Here is an 18,222-nt window from a genome sequence, read left to right as displayed (position 1 = left end):
CTACCTTAGAGCCTACCAAAGGCGATATTTTTCTTATTCAGACGTCTCCCGGAAAAAGTAATGATGCAGAAATGTTTGTGTTGGGGTCCTCTATCAACGTGCATTCAAACACCCAATGGCGAGACGACAACTTTTATTTTGTCGGACGGTGATATTATACGAAAAAATAATGTAATTTTTAAACAACATTTGATAATAAAAATTTGATTGGCGCTTTGAGATTTTATGCACTTATTTGTCGTTACTGCCAATGTTTTAAATTAAATAAAAAATATGAGCATAAAATTCAAATTCACCATAATTTGTTTCAACACTCAAAAAGTATCTAGAAAAAAAAGAAAGCAGATTAGTAGCTCTACATTTCATGTAGTGCTGAAAAGCAGATTAGTAGCTCTACATTTCATGTAGTGCTGAAAAGCAGATTAGTAGCTCTACATTTCATGTAGTGCTAAAAAGCAGATTAGTAGCTCTTCATTTGATGTAGTGCTAAAAAGTAGACGTGTAATTTGACAGGTGTTGCCAGATGATTTGAAATACTTTTAACATTATTAATAGCCGGAATGGAGTTTAGCATCAATTCCCTATGTGATAAGTATAAATTTTATCGAAAAATTTGGTCTTCTGACGAAAATCCATTTTACCCCTCGGACTAAATTTATCCCGAACAACATAAATTGGCCGTTATACACACTATAATGCATTTATACATAAATATTTGCGATAAACGCATTTATTTATTATTTTAGATATTTGGTGGATATTGCGTATATTTTAAATCAGATGAAAAACTTCTAGACGAGGTTAAAATGGAGTGACGCTCCTGTGCGTGGATTTACCACTCAAGAAGACTAAAATCATTTTGAGTGGCGCTAGGAGGCTGTATTATCACTGGATACGAAGTTCAAAAGTTTTTTTTCGCATTCACTATAGTGAAAATCTACTCGCAATAAGGAACAATATCGTCACGAGTTTTGATTTTAGATCAAGTTTTCAAGCGTTTCGTTTTGTCGTCTAAGAGTCGTGACGCGATATTTTTCCTTATTGTCAATAAATTTTAATCTATAATTCAGAGTTTCGTTTTGTTTTTTAGATTGCAATCGGAATTTCGGATCTTCTGAACACAATTTATCGCTTTTTCGGATCTTCTGAAAATTTCTTATTTCAGTCTCTGCACTGTAGTTAGAAAAAAAAAGTAATTGCAAAAGTCATTTTTGACCAAAAATTAATGGCTTTTGACATTGCTTCATTCAATTTGACAATTTGTTGTCGTCCATCCAAATATGACTGTATCCAATTTAGAATTTCTCCATTCAAACCCATAAGTGAATCGGACGATTTTACAGCTTTCGTCGGTTGTCCCACAGGGGAGCCACTTAGGACCCACACTGTTTCTGCTATTTATCAACGGCATCGTGGATCAAATGTCCCCAGACAACATGATATTACTGTTAGCTGATGACATCAAGATTGCCAAAATCAACAAATCTCAACAGGATTCAGAGTTACTACAGCAAGCCATTTACAGGTGGCCGAAATAGCGAGTATATATTCTCCTACTCAATCATTTTTGAAATGAGTAAGTCTTGACCTACTCTCCTACTCATTAGTTACTCTTTGAGTAAGAGAGTATATACTCAGAGTAATTACTCTTTGACTTTGAGTATGTCTCGACCTACTCATTTTTTTCCCAAAGTGTAACTCTATACCTACTCTTTTTCCTACTCTTGTTCCTACTCATTTGAGTATGTCTCCACATACTCATTTTTTTTGCGAAAGAGTAACTCTACACTTACTCACGCGTTACAGCTTTCCAAATCCAGTGTACCAAATTTCATCTAAATCGGACAAAAAATATTTTTGGCCATTTTTGGCATTTTTTCGTATAATTAGCGCGCTTTGTCGCGGCTGCAATTACATTGGTTTACATGGTAAAATCTACACATGGCCAAAACTCGAATTTCCGAACGGAATTCGACAAAAATAAGCTGAAATTGAATTTCAAGAAGTCTAAATTCATATCATACCACCGAGGACAGCTGAAATATAATTTTGAATACACGATTGACAACGAAAAAATTGGCCGTGTCGAAGTGATGAAGGATCTGGGGGTCATTTTGGATGTGAACATGAATTTCAACGCACACATTGAATTCATTATCGCCAAAGCAAAGTCAAGATTAGCATGGATCAAAATTTTTGGAAGAGAGTTCGAGGACCCGTGGACAATTAGGAAAAATATTTTTGACATTTGAATGGGTGAGGGCAAAAGTGAGACTTGTATTCACAGCATATTTAAATGAAACACAAAAGAATTATTTTTTCAAAGTGTAACATCGATAGAGATTTTTTCAAAGTGAAACACCGCGTGTTACATTTCAATGAAATTTGTTGAAAAAAGTTCGCGCCGATGTTTCACTTTATATAATAATTATTTTATTTTCGTTGAAAATCTCCGCGAGTGGAGCCGCCAAATGACTCGCGCAGTTTTTAAGTATCAATGGATACCATCGGAACCCATACCTTTCTTGGTGTTCACGGCTTGTACCTCTTCAAGCACAAAATTGATGTCGAGCTGAAAGTCCTCACTTTGCTGTTACTCTTCGATGGGCGATTGTTGAACGCCTTGAGTCGTTGAGTCATCATAGTTGCTATTGAAGAAATTTGCAAACAACGGTTCGAAATGCATTTAGGTGTGTTAAATTATTTTCTAATTGTTTGAGTTTTATGTGAAATTATTAAGGTCGTCGACTATTTCAAAAGCAATATTTGTTGGATTTGTTGGTGCTTGAGTGAAGTATTCATTTTCTCCACGTGTGTGTTGTACAGTTCCGTGTTCAGTTTATCAAATTCACGGGATGCCAAAATGTACTTCCATTCAAACGACTGATGATAGCCAGAGTCTGTAGCGTTTCCATGTCTTGTTCTTCCTAAATGTGATTTTGTATGCAGATTGCGAACATTCGCTTGCTCCATGTAGAAATGTCGATTTCAGACCAAATTTCTAGGTAAGCCGATGTTCAAATGATCATATTTTCATGTATTCTGACGAAAAAATAGCAGTTTTCTCAGTCAAAAACATCGTGGGAGGCCATTTCGCCCATTTTACCCACAAAAACGGTGAAAAATTACATATGATTCATATAGGTATACACGAAATTTTATTTTTCTATGTGAAGCGGCGCGATATAGGCTATCCTTTGACGCAAAAAAAAACATGCCAAAAACCCCATGTTTTTTACTTTTTTCACATTTTATACTTTGAACCCATTTTTCAAGAGTTTAGGCAGTTCCTGTAGCCCCATCGATTTCCTTTCCAACGGTACCATAAGTTTGGCAATGTCTCAACAACTTTACAGTTAGATTTCAGTTGACGCAAACCCTTTTTTAGATTTTTTAATTTTTTTGCAAAATTTCACACTGGTTGAACTTAAAAATGTGGGCCAATTACAGCCCTAAGGTTTTGGTTTTCTCATTTTCTCACCCAAACAAGGCTCCAAGCCAATTTTCAGCCAATTCGGCGACCCCATATTACGAGTAGCGGTCATAACGCCCCGGACGGACAGCATACTCCAATGTAATAGAAAACACAGAAGCATGCTGTCCGCCCGGGGCGTTATGACCCCGTCCGGGGCGTGTGGTAATATAATGTAAATATATATGAGTTGGTGATTGTTTTGACCTATTATTGGTTTATAAAGGAAATTGATTGAGTTATGTCAATGTATTACGAAGATTAACTTAAATTGATTATATCTTTTGGTCTCGACAAGAATTGTAATTTCAAAACTACCAACAGGGACTTGTTTGGATTAGACGTAAAACTTCTCTTCAATTTACCACCTATTTGATAAATTGAACGATGTCTTTTGCATTCATTGAGGTCGACACTAATATGTTTAACGCTCCAGTTGGTCTATCATTTCTCAAACGCGTTGTAGATTATCTTGAACCGTTGACAATCGGCTTTCATTAGACATTTCATGTTTGGTCATTCGCATAGTCATAAATTGGGTTACTCTTTTGCCTAGTCGAGAACCAATAACTGTGTATAATCAAACTGTTATACCCTAAATTGTATAAAAATCAAAAGATCAGGTTTTTCATGACTCTTGGAGTCATTTTCCTGCAAAACCAAATATTCAGCCAGTTTTTTGGCGGTGTTGATAAAAATGAAAAATATAAATGAATATTTATATCAAATAAACCACCTCTGGCGAAGAAACACTGTATGGTGCAGAATAATAATTATTATTACTTGTTCCATGTTTGACGAATTCAAATCTCCAGGTGCGACTTGAAACATGTCAGCAAATATTGAGGTAGATTGAATGACCTCAATTTTCGAATCGAAACGTCCGTATGCAAACTGAGGAATGGTACTGCTTCTCCTTCTTAACACATACTGTAAGTCGCCATATTGGAAGAAATAATGACAATACACTATAAATATTCAATATGGCCGCTTCCATTGTGCACGATTGTGTGTACGATAGTGTGAAGAAGAAGAAGTAGTAGCATGCACAAAAAGTGTATTGGTTTTCATACGGATGAATCGAAATGCTGTGATCTACTCGATCAAAGGCTTTAGTAAAGTCCGTGTACAGGACATCAACTTGTGCTCCAATGTTCAAGCCACTCTGGGCATAGTACACAAACTCGGTTAAGTTTGATGCTGTAGATCGTCCTTTCATAAACCCATGTTGGTTAAGCGAGATGCGATCACGAACGATTTCAAGCAAATTTACGTTGACGAGGTGCTCAAAGAATTTAGCGATCGTTGGTAGTTAAATTTCTGACGAAGTGATAGTACTCTACAACTTTACTGAAGTTACCATTACGTTGTATTCTATTAGTTCCACGAAAAAAACGAAACACTGCAACAACGCGAATAATAGGCTGCTCATTTTTAACGGATGAAATTCACATGAAGTACTTTGAACGATGGAATATACTTAAATTTTGACGGTGAATAAATAAATAAATAAATAAATAAATTTCATTCTTGGTAATACTACAGGTGTAGTACACACTATGCAATACCACAATTAATAATTATAATTATTTAATTCTACTCAAACCAGTTCTGTTTTACTTTCAGAGGCAATTCAATCGAAGAAAAACTTCACTGATAATAATCATTTGAAATTATTCTTAAATTATTGTAAGTACTATTCAAATTGTACCGGTAAAAAAAATCGACGAATAAAAGTGAGAAATTATTTGAGTGTGATTTGATAGTTCGTAAATGCAATTTGAACTAATAAAAATGATTAAACAGTCATTGAACGCTGAATGATTGATCTCAAATTTAATCGATCGTTTGGAATTATTCCTAACGAATTTTGCAAATTGTCGTAGAAATTTGGCACAAAACATTTGAGACTGAATAACAGTTTAGATTGAGCAAAACGAAAGAGTTGGTAGATCATTAATTGGGATTTCATGATGAAATTTTTCATCAAAATCACTTGGAATGCAATATATTTTATTTTGGATGAATAAAAAATAAACATTATAAAGAAAAGAAAAAAAATCATTGAGAAATTGTAAAAGTCGTCATAATTTTAATATTGTTTGATTATAATTTTGAAGTATTTAATAATGATTTGAATGTCCGAGAATGAAAACGCAACTTCTATTCACAACACATATAAGTGAAACAAAAATAAAAAATTTATTGAAATGAAACAACACAATCGAATTTTCTCAAAGTGTAACAACAAAAAATTCGATTGTGTTGTTTCATTTCAATAAATTTTTTATTTTTGTTTCACTTATATGTGTTGTGAATAGAAGTTGCGTTTTCATTCTCGGACATTCATTTCTAGGTGCATGGAAAAATCTTTCAACGAAAAACGTTGTTTTAGAATTCCGAATCTCTGATTTAAATTATAGAACGTCTAAATGTAACAAAGAATTATTCAATGCAATCAACGTACTAGATCAACAAATGCTACTACATTAAAACGTCGACGTTCGTAAATCCGCTCCTTCTTTTTCTTGTTACTGACAGATCAAACCTGCACAAGCGTAAAATAAACACACATGTAATATTTGTTGCAATTTGATGCCGTAGGTTTTGTAATCGGTGTAGTTGGCGGCGTCTTAAGGCCGAAAAAAATTGTGGAAATTAAATTTGTATACAACACTTGAGGGAAAATAGGACGAAGATTTCAAGAGATTGAAGGGACTTAAATTATCATAGGTAAATTACACTGTTGTTGAATTATTTGTCACAATCAAACGAAACAAATTATGAGATTATCTCAATAAAAAAATTGATTTCTATTTTAACCCTAGGAAAAGGTGTCCAAAATGGAAGAAGTTAAGACTTCCATCGAAAAGATGTTTGATTCATTTGAGGCATCAAGTAAAATCAACACCAATGCAAAGCGACTGAGCTATAGCTTCCTCAGCAGCTCCGGTGACGGTTAGTAGCATCATTTTATAATTCAGATTTCGATTGCTCAAACTTCAATTATGATTTTTATTCCATCTCCATAGGAAACCGAAAGTCTAGCGATGATTCTCCGTTGTCGCCGTCGTTAAAGCGACGCCGTGCTGACGATGAAAGTGACATTTCGTTTAACTACAGCAACATAAGTTGCAATAGCACGCTAAATAGCAGCAACCAGTGGGAAGTGCGCATTTTAAAAGCTGACTTGATTGAAGCCAACACAAAAGTGAGAAACAAACATTTGAATTGTTCATACTGGCAAATAGTCTGACTCCGTATTGATTTTATTTAGGTTCTGCAACTCAAAAAAGAGATTGAAGATCGCACACATTTACACAAAAATCTTGAACAGCTATATGAGGGGCGTCTGAAAAATCTGCAAACCCAACTGGATACTGCTGTGACTAAGAACACAGAATACGATAAAATGATAAAATTTATGCGGAAAAAAAGTGCCACCGACAAAGATGCTCTTGTTAAGGTATTTTAATTTCAGAACAATGATTACTGAACCATTGAAACTTCCAATATCACAACATTGTAGATAAAAAACGAAATGGCAAAACAGAAACAAAAGTACGACGAAGTCGTCGAAACCCTTCGCAGAACAAATCGAGACGTGGACAACAATGCACGAGAGATAATTCATGATTTGAATACTCGTGTATCGACCTTGACCTTAGATGCCACTCAATTAAGAACACAAATTAATATGATGCAAGATGAGCTCAACACGTTACGTGCACGTAACGAGGAATTGAACGAAAGCCTTAAACAGTCGAATAATCTGTCCAGTCAGTTGGAAAACGAACGATATCAGCTGGAATCGTCGCAAAGAAGAGTTAAGGAGCTGGAAGCTGACCTGGCTAGTTATGGTGAATGGAAAAATTTGTCGAAAGTATTCCAAACACGCTTGGCGAAGGTAACCGAGTTGGAACGTGAATGTGAACGCTTGACACGAGACAACAAAAATCTTCAAGAAACCATCGGTAATAAGCTGTTGCTTGAGGAGCAAGTGCATGATTTAAAGACACGTCTGGAACTGCAAACAAAAAATACCGCAAACAATGTTGATCTTGGAACCAAATTGAGCTCCATTGAACAGGAACTTAAGTTATGGAAGAAAATGGCTGAAGAATTTTGTCCAGCCAACACACTACCAACACCGCTACAACTTCGATCGTATATTGATCAAATTCAAAAAGAGCATTTGGTTCTGGCAAGCGATGCTGGTGTTGCGAACCTTGAAAAAGCATCAATTGATGACCAAATCTATGAGCTTCGCAAGCAAAATGAACTCAACATCAAAACAAATGAAACATTGACCACCAATTTAAGAAACTATAAAACTGCTCTGCAACGCTTGCAGAAGAAGCTCGCGCTTATTGCCAAAGAACGCGATTGCTTCAAACATTTGCTTGAAAACTACGAAAAAGACCTGACCATCTCCGCGCAGTCATTTGATTCTCATGCTGATATCGAGCTGAAGTCTCGATTGGACGTTGTTGAAAAATCGCTGGCGGGATACAAGGAAATTTGTGCAACATTGGAAAAAGAATTGGAGGTTGCACGTAGTGCCAATAGCGAATTGAACGGTGGTCTTCCGACGTCCAGTGAGCAGAATGAACATCTGCATAAAGAGTTGGAAAAACTTCGTATGGAAAATGACCGTCTTCAACGTCGTAAAGACGAACTAGAGATGATTTGCGAGCATGCAAAAGTTAAGGACGCATTCAACATTGGCTGTAATGGTAAAGAGCTGAAAGTAAGTACTTCAAATGTGTGCATTGGAATGCATTCTCGCTTGAACAATCCTTGTCTTATACACCTCATTTTCAATGTCTTAGGTTGTGCACATGACGATGAATCCAGCGGATGAATCCGCTGACAATTACAAAAATGAAGTGGACAAATTACGGGCGGAGGTAAAAATACAACACAATTATATGTGTTTTAATGTACACTCATGTAAATTTCTCAATAATTCTATTTGTAGATTGAACGGCTCAAGCGTAAAATTCGCAAAATGGAAGATGAACATCAGGATTTAACTACACGGTTGAATGAAACCACTTCGGGTAGTACGACAGTTAGCATCCAAGAAGTATGAAATCACTAACGAAAATCAAAAACGATCAAGAACAATCAGAACTTTTTTTCATTTAATATATTTGTCTTTCTAGATCAATGCGTTGCGAAACAAAATCCAGTCACTTGAAAGCAAACAACAGCATTATAAGGAAATATATAGAGCGGCTTCCATGGAATTCCGCGAAGTGATTTATTTGTTGTTTGGATACCGTGTTGATCGGATTGGAAACAGTAACTATCGCATATCAAGTGTGTATGCTGAAAACGAAGACGAATACTTAAACTTCCGATTGAACGATGGTGGTGAACTGGATATGTTGGAAACGGACTACTCACTCACGCTGTCCGATATGGTTGGAAATTATTTGGCAGCGCACAATTCAATGCCTGCTTTCCTCAGCTCATTAACTTTAGAACTGTTCAATCGATCGACGATGGCAGTTAATTAAGCGCAATTTTCAATCATTTCAAAAGACATCCATAACATCAATATTAGAGGAAGCAATATTTGGAGGGCGACCATAGATATTAGGTTTGAAGTTCAAAATTTTCTTAATATGTCAATTACGAAATATTGTCTTGACACACAAAGATAGCATAGGTCCCCTTTCAAGCATTTCGATATGAACTTTTCAGTAAACATACAATTCAGTTTTATAGCCGGACAGCGCTCTCCGGCTATAGTTTAATCGAAATCTTATTGTAAAATCTCCATCGAATGGACTTTGGATGATTCTCATACGGAAACTAATGTCCAAATCCTTTGAAACCATCTATTTAAGAACCAAATATAATATTTGCTGTTGTTCTACATAAGTTTTACAGCGAAATAAATTGAAAACAAATGAAAAGACAAAAAAAACTGTGTATTTATTTGTAGTTTTTTTTTCATCCGATCTTTCAGATACGTGCATAGTGTTAAACTTCATAAAGTGCACAACAAATGCGACGTAAGTAATTTAATAACATTTCGAATGTCATGACACTACTACGTATTCGCATGTCATACATTCAAAATGTCATGAAACACATGAGTGTCATCGGCGTATCAACACAATGAACGCATAGTGTTTATACTTGGCATAAGCCTTGTTTAAACATTATTTATTCTTATCAAACTTCTGTTTAAACATTTAAAAAGCATTATCATTCAAAGACAATTTTGATTAATTGCCAGACTTACTTTATTCGTTCTTTGCAGTGAAAAACACTGTTTACTTGTGCTGTGTATAACACACAAAAAAAACAAATGAGTTGAAATCTGAGGGAAAAGACTTTTATTTGAGTTAGTTCGTTTCGACCTTTTGATGGATCGGGTTCACTCCGTAAATTTGTCTGCCTGAAAATTACATTCAATATGGAGCACACAGAAGGGATTTCATTAGAAGGACCACCTCAACGCTTGGAAAAACAATATTCCCGAATTTTCACTAAAAGTGCTAAACAATTTTTACGTGAATTTATAACAGAATTTGATACCAAAGTTGATTCATTACTTTTGGCACGTGAAAGACGACGCATTGACATCACAAGCGGTAACTGGAAACCTGAGTTTCGGAAAATCGATGAAAAAGACTGGACAATTACAGAGATTCCACATAGAATTAGAAACAGAAAATTAGATTTGGGAGATGTATCACCTGCGAACACAATCAATTTTACCGATGCATTGTATGCTGATGTTCAAGGAATTCAGGTAGGATTTCATTAAAAATTGAATGTTTAGAAACTAATGACTGGTAACCAAGAGCCTATTGAAGAATAATATGTGGATGACCATTAAGTTATTTTCATTTATTTTCATTCTCCACAATATACATATATACACATATGTATATATGTGTGTGTAGGTTGACTTCGACGACGGTCATTGTCCTACGTTTAGAAACACGATTACTGGCATATACAACGTAACTATGGCAGTACATTCAATGCTGCCAAATGGGCCATCAAATATTGAGAAAGCACCAATCTTGTGGCTACGTCCTCGGGCCTTCAATATGATCGAACACCACTGTATGATCAACGGGAAGGAAGTTTCTGGCCCATTATTCGATTTCGCACTGTTGATGTTTCACAATGCAAAACGAATGCATGACCTTAAAATTGGACCATACTTCTATTTATCAAAGGTTAACTTAACGCACAATTTTCTGTATACATTACGTAAAAAGTGGCTTAATTGTCGATCGCTACATATATGCATTCATTAGATTGAAGATCCAGTAGAAAGCGCGCTATGGAATGAAATATTTGTATGGACACAACGACGTTTATCCATTCCGGAAAGAAGCATTAAGAGTATCATTTTGATTGAAAATATTCTGGCTGTTTATTCAATGGAACCGATATTGTATTCAATACGTGACCATATAATCGGTTTAAACTGTGGCATTTGGGATTATAGCGCAAGCATAATTTCAAAGTTTGGAAACAGTCGTGAATTTTTGATCCCTGACCGAAACAAATACGTCAATGTTTCGAAATTATTTTTATCAGCGTACATGCGTCTACTGATAGCAACTTGTCATAAACACGGTGCTTTGGCCACTGGTGGAATGGCTGCAAAGGTGTTGCCAGCAGGAAAAGAGAATGCAGTAAACAACCGAGTCAATGAAATAATCAACCAAGTGTATGACGCAAAAAAAGCTGAAATTGAAATGGGAGTGGATGGCTTTATGGTTCATGACTTGAGACTTGTAGTTCACATGGTATGATTGAGTTTTTAAATAATATGATTTTAAATGAAAGAACAAACAAAATCTTCAGAGGTATTAGCAAAATCGTTCTGAATACATATCTAAAAAAAACTCTATATTCATTCTTCCGCTATAGAATAAACTTTGGTCGGAAACTTGCGGGTCCTCTGATAATCAATTGAAGATGGTGCCAAATATAAGCGATATAAGCGAACGAACCCTATTAGAAATCCCAAAGGGCGGTGTCACAATCGACGGACTGAAGTGAATAAAGCATTTTTCGTGTGACCTCATAAATTAGTTTAGATATAAACTTGTTTAGTTTTGATGTAATGTCTTAACACTTTTCAGGCACAACATTTCAGTTGCTTTACTTTTCATCTATCACTGGCTTTCTGGGATGGGTGTATTTTACTTTGAAGGCGCTGTTGAAGATTCAGCAACGGCTGAAATATCTCGGTCTCAACTTTGGCAGTGGATTCGATTCAACGTAAGAAGTGTGTTTTTAATCATACATATGTCTGTATCTGATCAATTTTCCCATCAGACTCCGATTGAAGACAGTGTTGGCGAACATGATAAATTTGTGACACGGCATTTAGTCTACAAGCATTTAGATGATATTATTATTAGCCTGCGTAAGACTCTTGGATGTACAACATCTGATGCGAAGCGCCTTATTTCATCCAAATATATTCTACTCGAAATAATTTCGTCGAGGAACTATATTGAATACATTACAACATTTTTGAATGATAATCACAAATTTCGCGCACTACATAATAAGAACGATGGCTTGGAGAGTAAACTATAAGAAGGGATTTTTGTGAATTTATTTTGGTAGAACATTCATATGTGTTATATGAATAATAGGGAATAAAGAAACTTGACAAAATTTATTTGTTTTATTTTTTAATTACTTATTTCGTAACTAATGACGTAACAAAATAAATTTGCAAACTACTTCAAAAAGATAATTCGAATAATAACCCTTTATAGTCACTTGAGTGAAATGAATCTGTTCCACGTTGACTTTTGTAAGAAATATTCGTGATTTCTTACACAAATTATTGTATTGCAAATAATCGAATTGTATTCGTTTGGCAAATGATTCTGCTGAGTCTTCAGGTGGTACAGAAATTCGAAAATCTGAAAACAAATAATTCGTTATATTGAATATTCACTTCTATTTGAAAATTTTGTTGTTGTATTACCCTTGGCATGTGGTTGTCCCAGCTAGATAGTTTGCTTAGAAGCCATAAGGCTTCTGGAAACTTTTTCAGCCATCGCATTCGATTGTTCATGCTTAGCTCATCATTTACGAAAGTGGCGCATCCCGAGACCATCACTATGCAGAACATGTATAAATCTAATGAAAATAGGCTGTGAACCATGGTTTCTTTAGTAGAGTCTTGATTGAGATTTGACTGAACTTTCCCCAGAAAGTACATAATCCATTCAGAAGTAAAACGTTCATTTTGCCATTCCATCAATAGGTCTGAAATGGTCATCAATAGTTCTTCTTTTCTTTCAGCATCTCTGTGAAAAAAAGCTCCGTCGTATGAACAATATATCGTCTTTCATTTCAAATTATAATACTATAAGTACTATGTAAGTACGTAAAACAATAAAATTTATTTAACACTATGACTGTTCTTCATATTTGCAACATATTACTGTTCTTGAGGGACTCCAGGGCCCCATATGTATTTCATATGAAATCTGGACTGTTATAATAGATAACAAATTAGTGTCTGAAGCAAAGTTGTAATACTCGAGGTTTGCTATAATTTTGTTGCAACAAATATTGCTTATCTCTTATCAGTTCCGCGAAAAACGCGAAAATCGCGAAAATCGCGAAAATCGCGAAATTTTCCCACCTCGTTTTAGTGAAGCCGATAAGAAGTAAGAGACTTGCCTCTTCAACAGAAATGTAGAGCAGGTCAAGTACTACAACTTTGCCACAGACACCAAGTCGTTATCTCTTATCAGTTTCGCGAAAATGATAAGGAAGAAAACGCGTTTTTCGCGGTTTTCTGCGGTTTCTCGCGTATTCCGCGAAACTGATAAGAGATAACGAGATGGTGTCTAAGGCAAAGTTGTAGTTCTGGCTGAGTACTACAATTATTTCGATTCATTATTTCGTTATCTCTTATCAGTTCCGTGAAAAAATGATAAGGAAAAAACGCGTTTTTTCGCATAATTGATAAAAGATAACGGAATAATGAATCAGAATAATTGTAGTCCTCAACCAGAACTACAACTTTGCCTTAGACACCATCTCGTTATCTCTTATCAGTTCCGTGAAAAATGATAAGGAAGAAAACGCGTTTTTTCGCGGTTTTCTGCGGTTTCTCGCGTATTCCGCGAAACTGATAAGAGATAATGACTTAGTGTCTTCGGCAAAGTTGTAGAGCAGCTCGAGTACTACAAGTTTGTCATAGACATCAAATCGATATCTCTTATCATAGTTAAGTTATAATATAAAATAGCCATGGGGCTCTGGAGTCCCCCAAGAACAACAGCGTAACATGTTTTGCGGCAGGCTGTATTTTACACATTCTCACACATATGCATATGTGTATATGTCATTCGTGTAGAGAAATGTTCAATCTATACAATGAGACTTAACTCCGGTTGGTTTATACACTATTTAGTACTTTTATTCAACTTTAAAGTTCGCTGAGGGCCCTGGGTGCCCCAAGAACAATAATAGTGTTAACAATATATCTGTTTTTGAATATTCATTTGGGTAATACTTACGCAACTGGATCACGCAGATCAAATGCATTGTCAATCAAAAGATTTATCCACATACACGGGTTGGACCCAGTGGGAAATTTCTTTTGAAATGACGCTGCTTTTGCTCTAACAGTTAATGATTTCCTAAAATTTTCAGAATTCCATTCAACCGGTGTGCTTAATCTGTCTAAACTTTCACACGGCAATTTCAAAACGTACGTCGAATATTTATCATATATCTGCAAGAAATTATTATATTCCATAAATTCTGTAGTATATTTCTTGTGTCAAAAATAAATAATAGCAATAGCAATATACCTTCGAATCTCTCGGCAGAATATCATTAAATCTGGAAATTGCATCGATTATTATGTCCACATTTTCGGGGACTAAGCTTTTTTCATCGAAAGTCTTTACAATTGATTCGAGGCCCATTTCCAAGTGGCATTTTTCCTCAAAATGACTTGATGCCGATAGATCATATGCAAAAGTTAATGTGTTTCGAAGAAATGCGGCAAGTATTCGAGGGGAAATGCCTAAACTCTTGACCGAAATTTCCAGTGTTATTTGAATTTCTTCGAGATTTTTGGTGTTTGAATCGAATGATTGCAAATAGTTCTCCACAATCGATTTCGCTGAGCCAGAATGAGCGCTTTGATTTCCAGCAATCATGAGAGCATATTTCTTCATTTTGAATTGATCATCGACAGTAGAACCATCAAATCTCATCCCATTGTTAATGTATTCAATGAGGAAAAACCAATTGAGTGGTGGAATTGGCCGAGAATACTTCTTAGCAACACATTTCAGACACTGTATAGCAGTTGCTGGCTCACTCTTACGTTCCGATTGTTCACACAAAAATCTGATCATAGCTCGGAGTTGACTGCGCGCATGCAAATTCTGCAATTCTTTTGGTTCAGGCCTGCCCTCAGCCTGAAAATATACACCACTGCGAAACTGTGACATCTCCATTTCAACCAAATGAGTGACAAATTCTACGGAGTCATCTAAAGCGCGTTGATTGATATTTTTAAAGAGCTCAATTGATAAGCACTCGCCAGGAATGTATGGTAAAACGTCAGATATAGTAAGAGGATCATTATTAGGATCATTGTGTGAGGCAGCAATTTGAATCTGATATTCTCTCGGTAATTTGATGTTGTTGAACAGAATGTGTGGTATATGTTTCAAAGTTAATTCGGTTAAATCGAAATTACGCAAAGCTCGAAGCGCAGCGCGGATTATTTCAATATCTTCTGAATTGGTGATGAAGTTCCATAGACGTTTCAAGGCTTCACAAAATAATAGGTCATATTCATTTGAAGCACTTTTCAGAGATGACACCTCTCCAAAAAACTCGCATAAACTATTTAGGAAAAAATTTGCGACTGTAAATATATGAACATTTTTCATCTAAACCTTCGGCCGAATGTATACCTTTTGGTAGTTCTGGGTTTTGGCTCTGATTCAAAAACGCGTCGCAATACTTTCCACGTTGAAACAATATTAACCGTATGACTTTTACATAGCCAAATAACAGCATCAAGAGATAATGAACTGGCCAAATCGTTATCAAGAGAACAGTTCAGTATTTTTGATAAAGGCGCCACTAGGTCCGTTCCATGCTGTGATGCTCTTAAAATATAGAATGAAAACAATTTGAGTTAGATCTTAATACAATAAATTTAAATACCATTTGACATTTAGAAAATCAATTGAAGGAACATAATTTATAACCTACTTCTGTGAACAAATTTCTTTGATTGCATTTGCTTTGACGACATTCATTTCCCATCTATCAGATACAGAAAGTTTTTCATCGTCAGTGATCAGAACTTTGTGCAAAAATTGATAAGTTCGGTTTTCGGCCAACCATAATCGTGTATGCAAGTCAATTGAAATAATTTGCAACTCTGTTGATGATGATGAAGATAGAGAACGATAGGTATTTAAAATGAGTGACATATTTTCCTTAACGGCCGTAAACGATGTCAGTCCTCGTAGTAGTTCCATTTGTTTTCGGCCTTCAGTTTCTTTGGCCAGCAAATAGAGTATAAAATAAATTGTGCCACCAGCCAAACTTGAGTTATCTTTAGCACTTGCCGTCAACTGCTTCAAAATGTCTGTCCATATGTCCGATAAGGCCAAGTCTTCGATTGATAGAAGAATCGATCGCAGGAATATATGCATTTCATTCGCAAATTCGTTGTTGGCTTTGACGAAACTAATGAAATGCTTCAAACGCTTTTTGGTTCGATCATCTAAACACAGTTCTGTGGATAATTGACCCAGATTGAAGTTCATTGCAATCAATGGATGCAAATATTGTATATTTTTTATAAACCTGTCTGACGAGCAAATGTTTTTTGACTCGGTATTTTGTTTTCGTAACTGCTTTATCAATCGATCAATATCCGCTGCAACAAGAGCTGACATGCTCTTCCCATTAATGGCTAAACGAATGATTAGGCTATCCAGGACCATATTGCGGATTATCATATTGCCGATTCCATTCTGCTCATTCAAAGTCTATAAACACATCTGTTTAGTGTTGTGTTTCAATTTGCATATTCTAATCTTATTACCTTGATGATCTCGAGAGCATTCCGTAAATAAAATGGTGCAATGTTGTGAACAATTTGTGACATCGTAATTAACATGTAATTCAATATTTCTTCGTCAATTTGTGCATCATTTTGTTGGATAGTTTTTAAAATCGTGTTAAATGCATTCCGTGGATCATAACCATATTCAATTAGAGATAGTATTAAAGCGATCAAATATATCTGGTATTCGAAGGCAGATTGGTTGTTATTTGCTTCTAGATACACTTCAATCGTCTCCATGAGCTGTGTGGATAAACTGAGACATCTATCTGGAGTAATCTAATGATAGTCAAAGTATGAATAACATATGCCAGTATAATCGGTTTTAATAGCACAACTTACTCGACACCAAGTGAAAATCTCATGAAGTAAACTTTGTGTATTGGTCCCATTAAGTCTGTGCTGTTTAAGAAAAACTGACCAAATAGATTCTGCACTCGCAATTTGGATCGGATTACATAAAACATATAAGAATACTGGCCGTAAAAATTCAATGCTGTTTGATCGAATACTGTAATGAAGATAAACAATATTGTAATTACTACATTACTATTAGTGTGTGTTTTAACTCACTGTTCGTTCTCATGGTTAACAATGCCTTGAAGTTTAGTCGCCAAATCCAAAATATCCACATTCTTTTTGTACATCAATGTTATGACTGGATGTTGTGCAGTTTTCATGTCAAACGGGCATACATACGATTGATTTGATTTCAGCTGAAAAGTTGCAACTTTCAAATCCAGTAAAAGTATGTTGATGATTCCTTGACCGATGATGCTCATTTTCATTGGTGTGCTAAATCATTAGCAAAAAATGAAATGTCATTTTTTATCAAATAAATATTTTGTTTTGAAACATACTTGGCATTTGAAAGCATTGTAATAAACATTGTGAGCACATTTGCTGGTTCCAGAACATTGTTTTCAACTAGACCGTATAAGCTTTGGCTGGACAAAAGACTCAATTGTATATTGTTTGACAAACACTGTTCCTTGAGAAAGTTCAACTCTTCTATTGCTGATTCTTTCTTTGCCGAATCCTTTTTCTGCTGTTCGATTGCTTTTTCTATCTTTTGCAACGCCTTCGACAACTGTAACATATTATTGCTATCTGCCAAACACTTTAAATCTTCCATGCTGTATCTTTGATATTACAATTGTAGACTCAAGTAGAAAAAAGTAAGTTTGAATTCCAAAGAATTTGAGATTTGGCGTTTTGTTTATATTATGGTTATGTTTTAAGACTACGTTGCCCGCTATTTCACTACGCAAATGTCAGATATTTCAAGTGCCAGTTTTGAACGTTTAGGCAACTGTTGTAGGGTTTCCAATGACAATACATAGTATTCTACTATTTCAATGTTTTGTTGAAGTGAAAATAAATATTCAATTTTCAAAACTAGGCTTTATCGCAACTTTTTCGCTATAACAATATGTAATAACACCATGTATAGATTTACATTTTTGATATGTTATTAATATGTTAATAACCAAAATATCAGAAAATTTCTAATAACTCAAACATAACATATTATTAATAAGATCGCCATTTTATTAAAAAGTTAATAAGATCCATCTTATTATTAATAAGATAATTTTATTAACCAATTTTCAAAAGAAATTTT

At 35.2% G+C, this 18,222-nt stretch overlaps 3 protein-coding genes across 5 annotated transcripts; 2 read left to right on the top strand and 1 right to left on the bottom strand.

Moving 5' to 3' along the window:
* Window positions 1-5,987: 5,987 nt before the first annotated feature.
* Window positions 5,988-9,410, top strand: LOC129568363 (mitotic spindle assembly checkpoint protein MAD1). The gene is made up of 8 exons (XM_055446083.1): window positions 5,988-6,205; window positions 6,301-6,430; window positions 6,505-6,683; window positions 6,750-6,938; window positions 7,002-8,222; window positions 8,305-8,382; window positions 8,454-8,561; window positions 8,641-9,410. Exons 2-8 carry the CDS (start codon window positions 6,316-6,318, stop codon window positions 8,995-8,997), a joined length of 2,247 nt encoding a protein of 748 aa, XP_055302058.1. The 5' UTR covers window positions 5,988-6,205; window positions 6,301-6,315; the 3' UTR covers window positions 8,998-9,410.
* Window positions 9,411-9,569: 159 nt separating this feature from the next.
* LOC129568362 (malate synthase-like) lies at window positions 9,570-12,142 on the top strand. Of its 3 annotated transcripts, XM_055446082.1 has the most exons (7): window positions 9,596-10,244; window positions 10,399-10,680; window positions 10,762-10,987; window positions 11,048-11,259; window positions 11,384-11,511; window positions 11,599-11,737; window positions 11,795-12,142. In XM_055446082.1, the coding sequence occupies exons 1-7, from the start codon at window positions 9,906-9,908 to the stop codon at window positions 12,059-12,061; spliced, it is 1,593 nt and encodes a 530-aa protein (XP_055302057.1). In that variant the 5' UTR covers window positions 9,596-9,905; the 3' UTR covers window positions 12,062-12,142. The 3 variants fall into 3 exon arrangements, with proteins under 3 accessions (XP_055302056.1, XP_055302055.1, XP_055302057.1); XM_055446081.1 differs by having other exon boundaries at window positions 9,570-10,244; window positions 10,762-11,259; XM_055446080.1 differs by having other exon boundaries at window positions 9,572-10,244; window positions 10,762-11,259; window positions 11,599-12,142.
* LOC129568361 (focadhesin) lies at window positions 12,143-17,912 on the bottom strand. Its single transcript, XM_055446079.1, has 10 exons — window positions 17,459-17,912; window positions 17,172-17,393; window positions 16,941-17,109; window positions 16,578-16,877; window positions 15,734-16,521; window positions 15,430-15,627; window positions 14,308-15,358; window positions 14,011-14,228; window positions 12,462-12,786; window positions 12,143-12,396 (listed from the first exon to the last, which is right to left on the bottom strand). The coding sequence occupies exons 1-10, from the start codon at window positions 17,731-17,733 to the stop codon at window positions 12,247-12,249; spliced, it is 3,696 nt and encodes a 1,231-aa protein (XP_055302054.1). The 5' UTR covers window positions 17,734-17,912; the 3' UTR covers window positions 12,143-12,246.
* Window positions 17,913-18,222: the final 310 nt, after the last annotated feature.

The sequence above is a fragment of the Sitodiplosis mosellana genome, unplaced genomic scaffold, assembly GCF_009176505.1.
Source record: "Sitodiplosis mosellana isolate CC-2019 unplaced genomic scaffold, AAFC_SMos_1.0 Smas_scaffold_18, whole genome shotgun sequence".
NCBI classification, from domain to species: Eukaryota; Metazoa; Arthropoda; class Insecta; order Diptera; family Cecidomyiidae; genus Sitodiplosis; species Sitodiplosis mosellana.
This window is presented reverse-complemented; position numbering and strand designations above follow the sequence as displayed.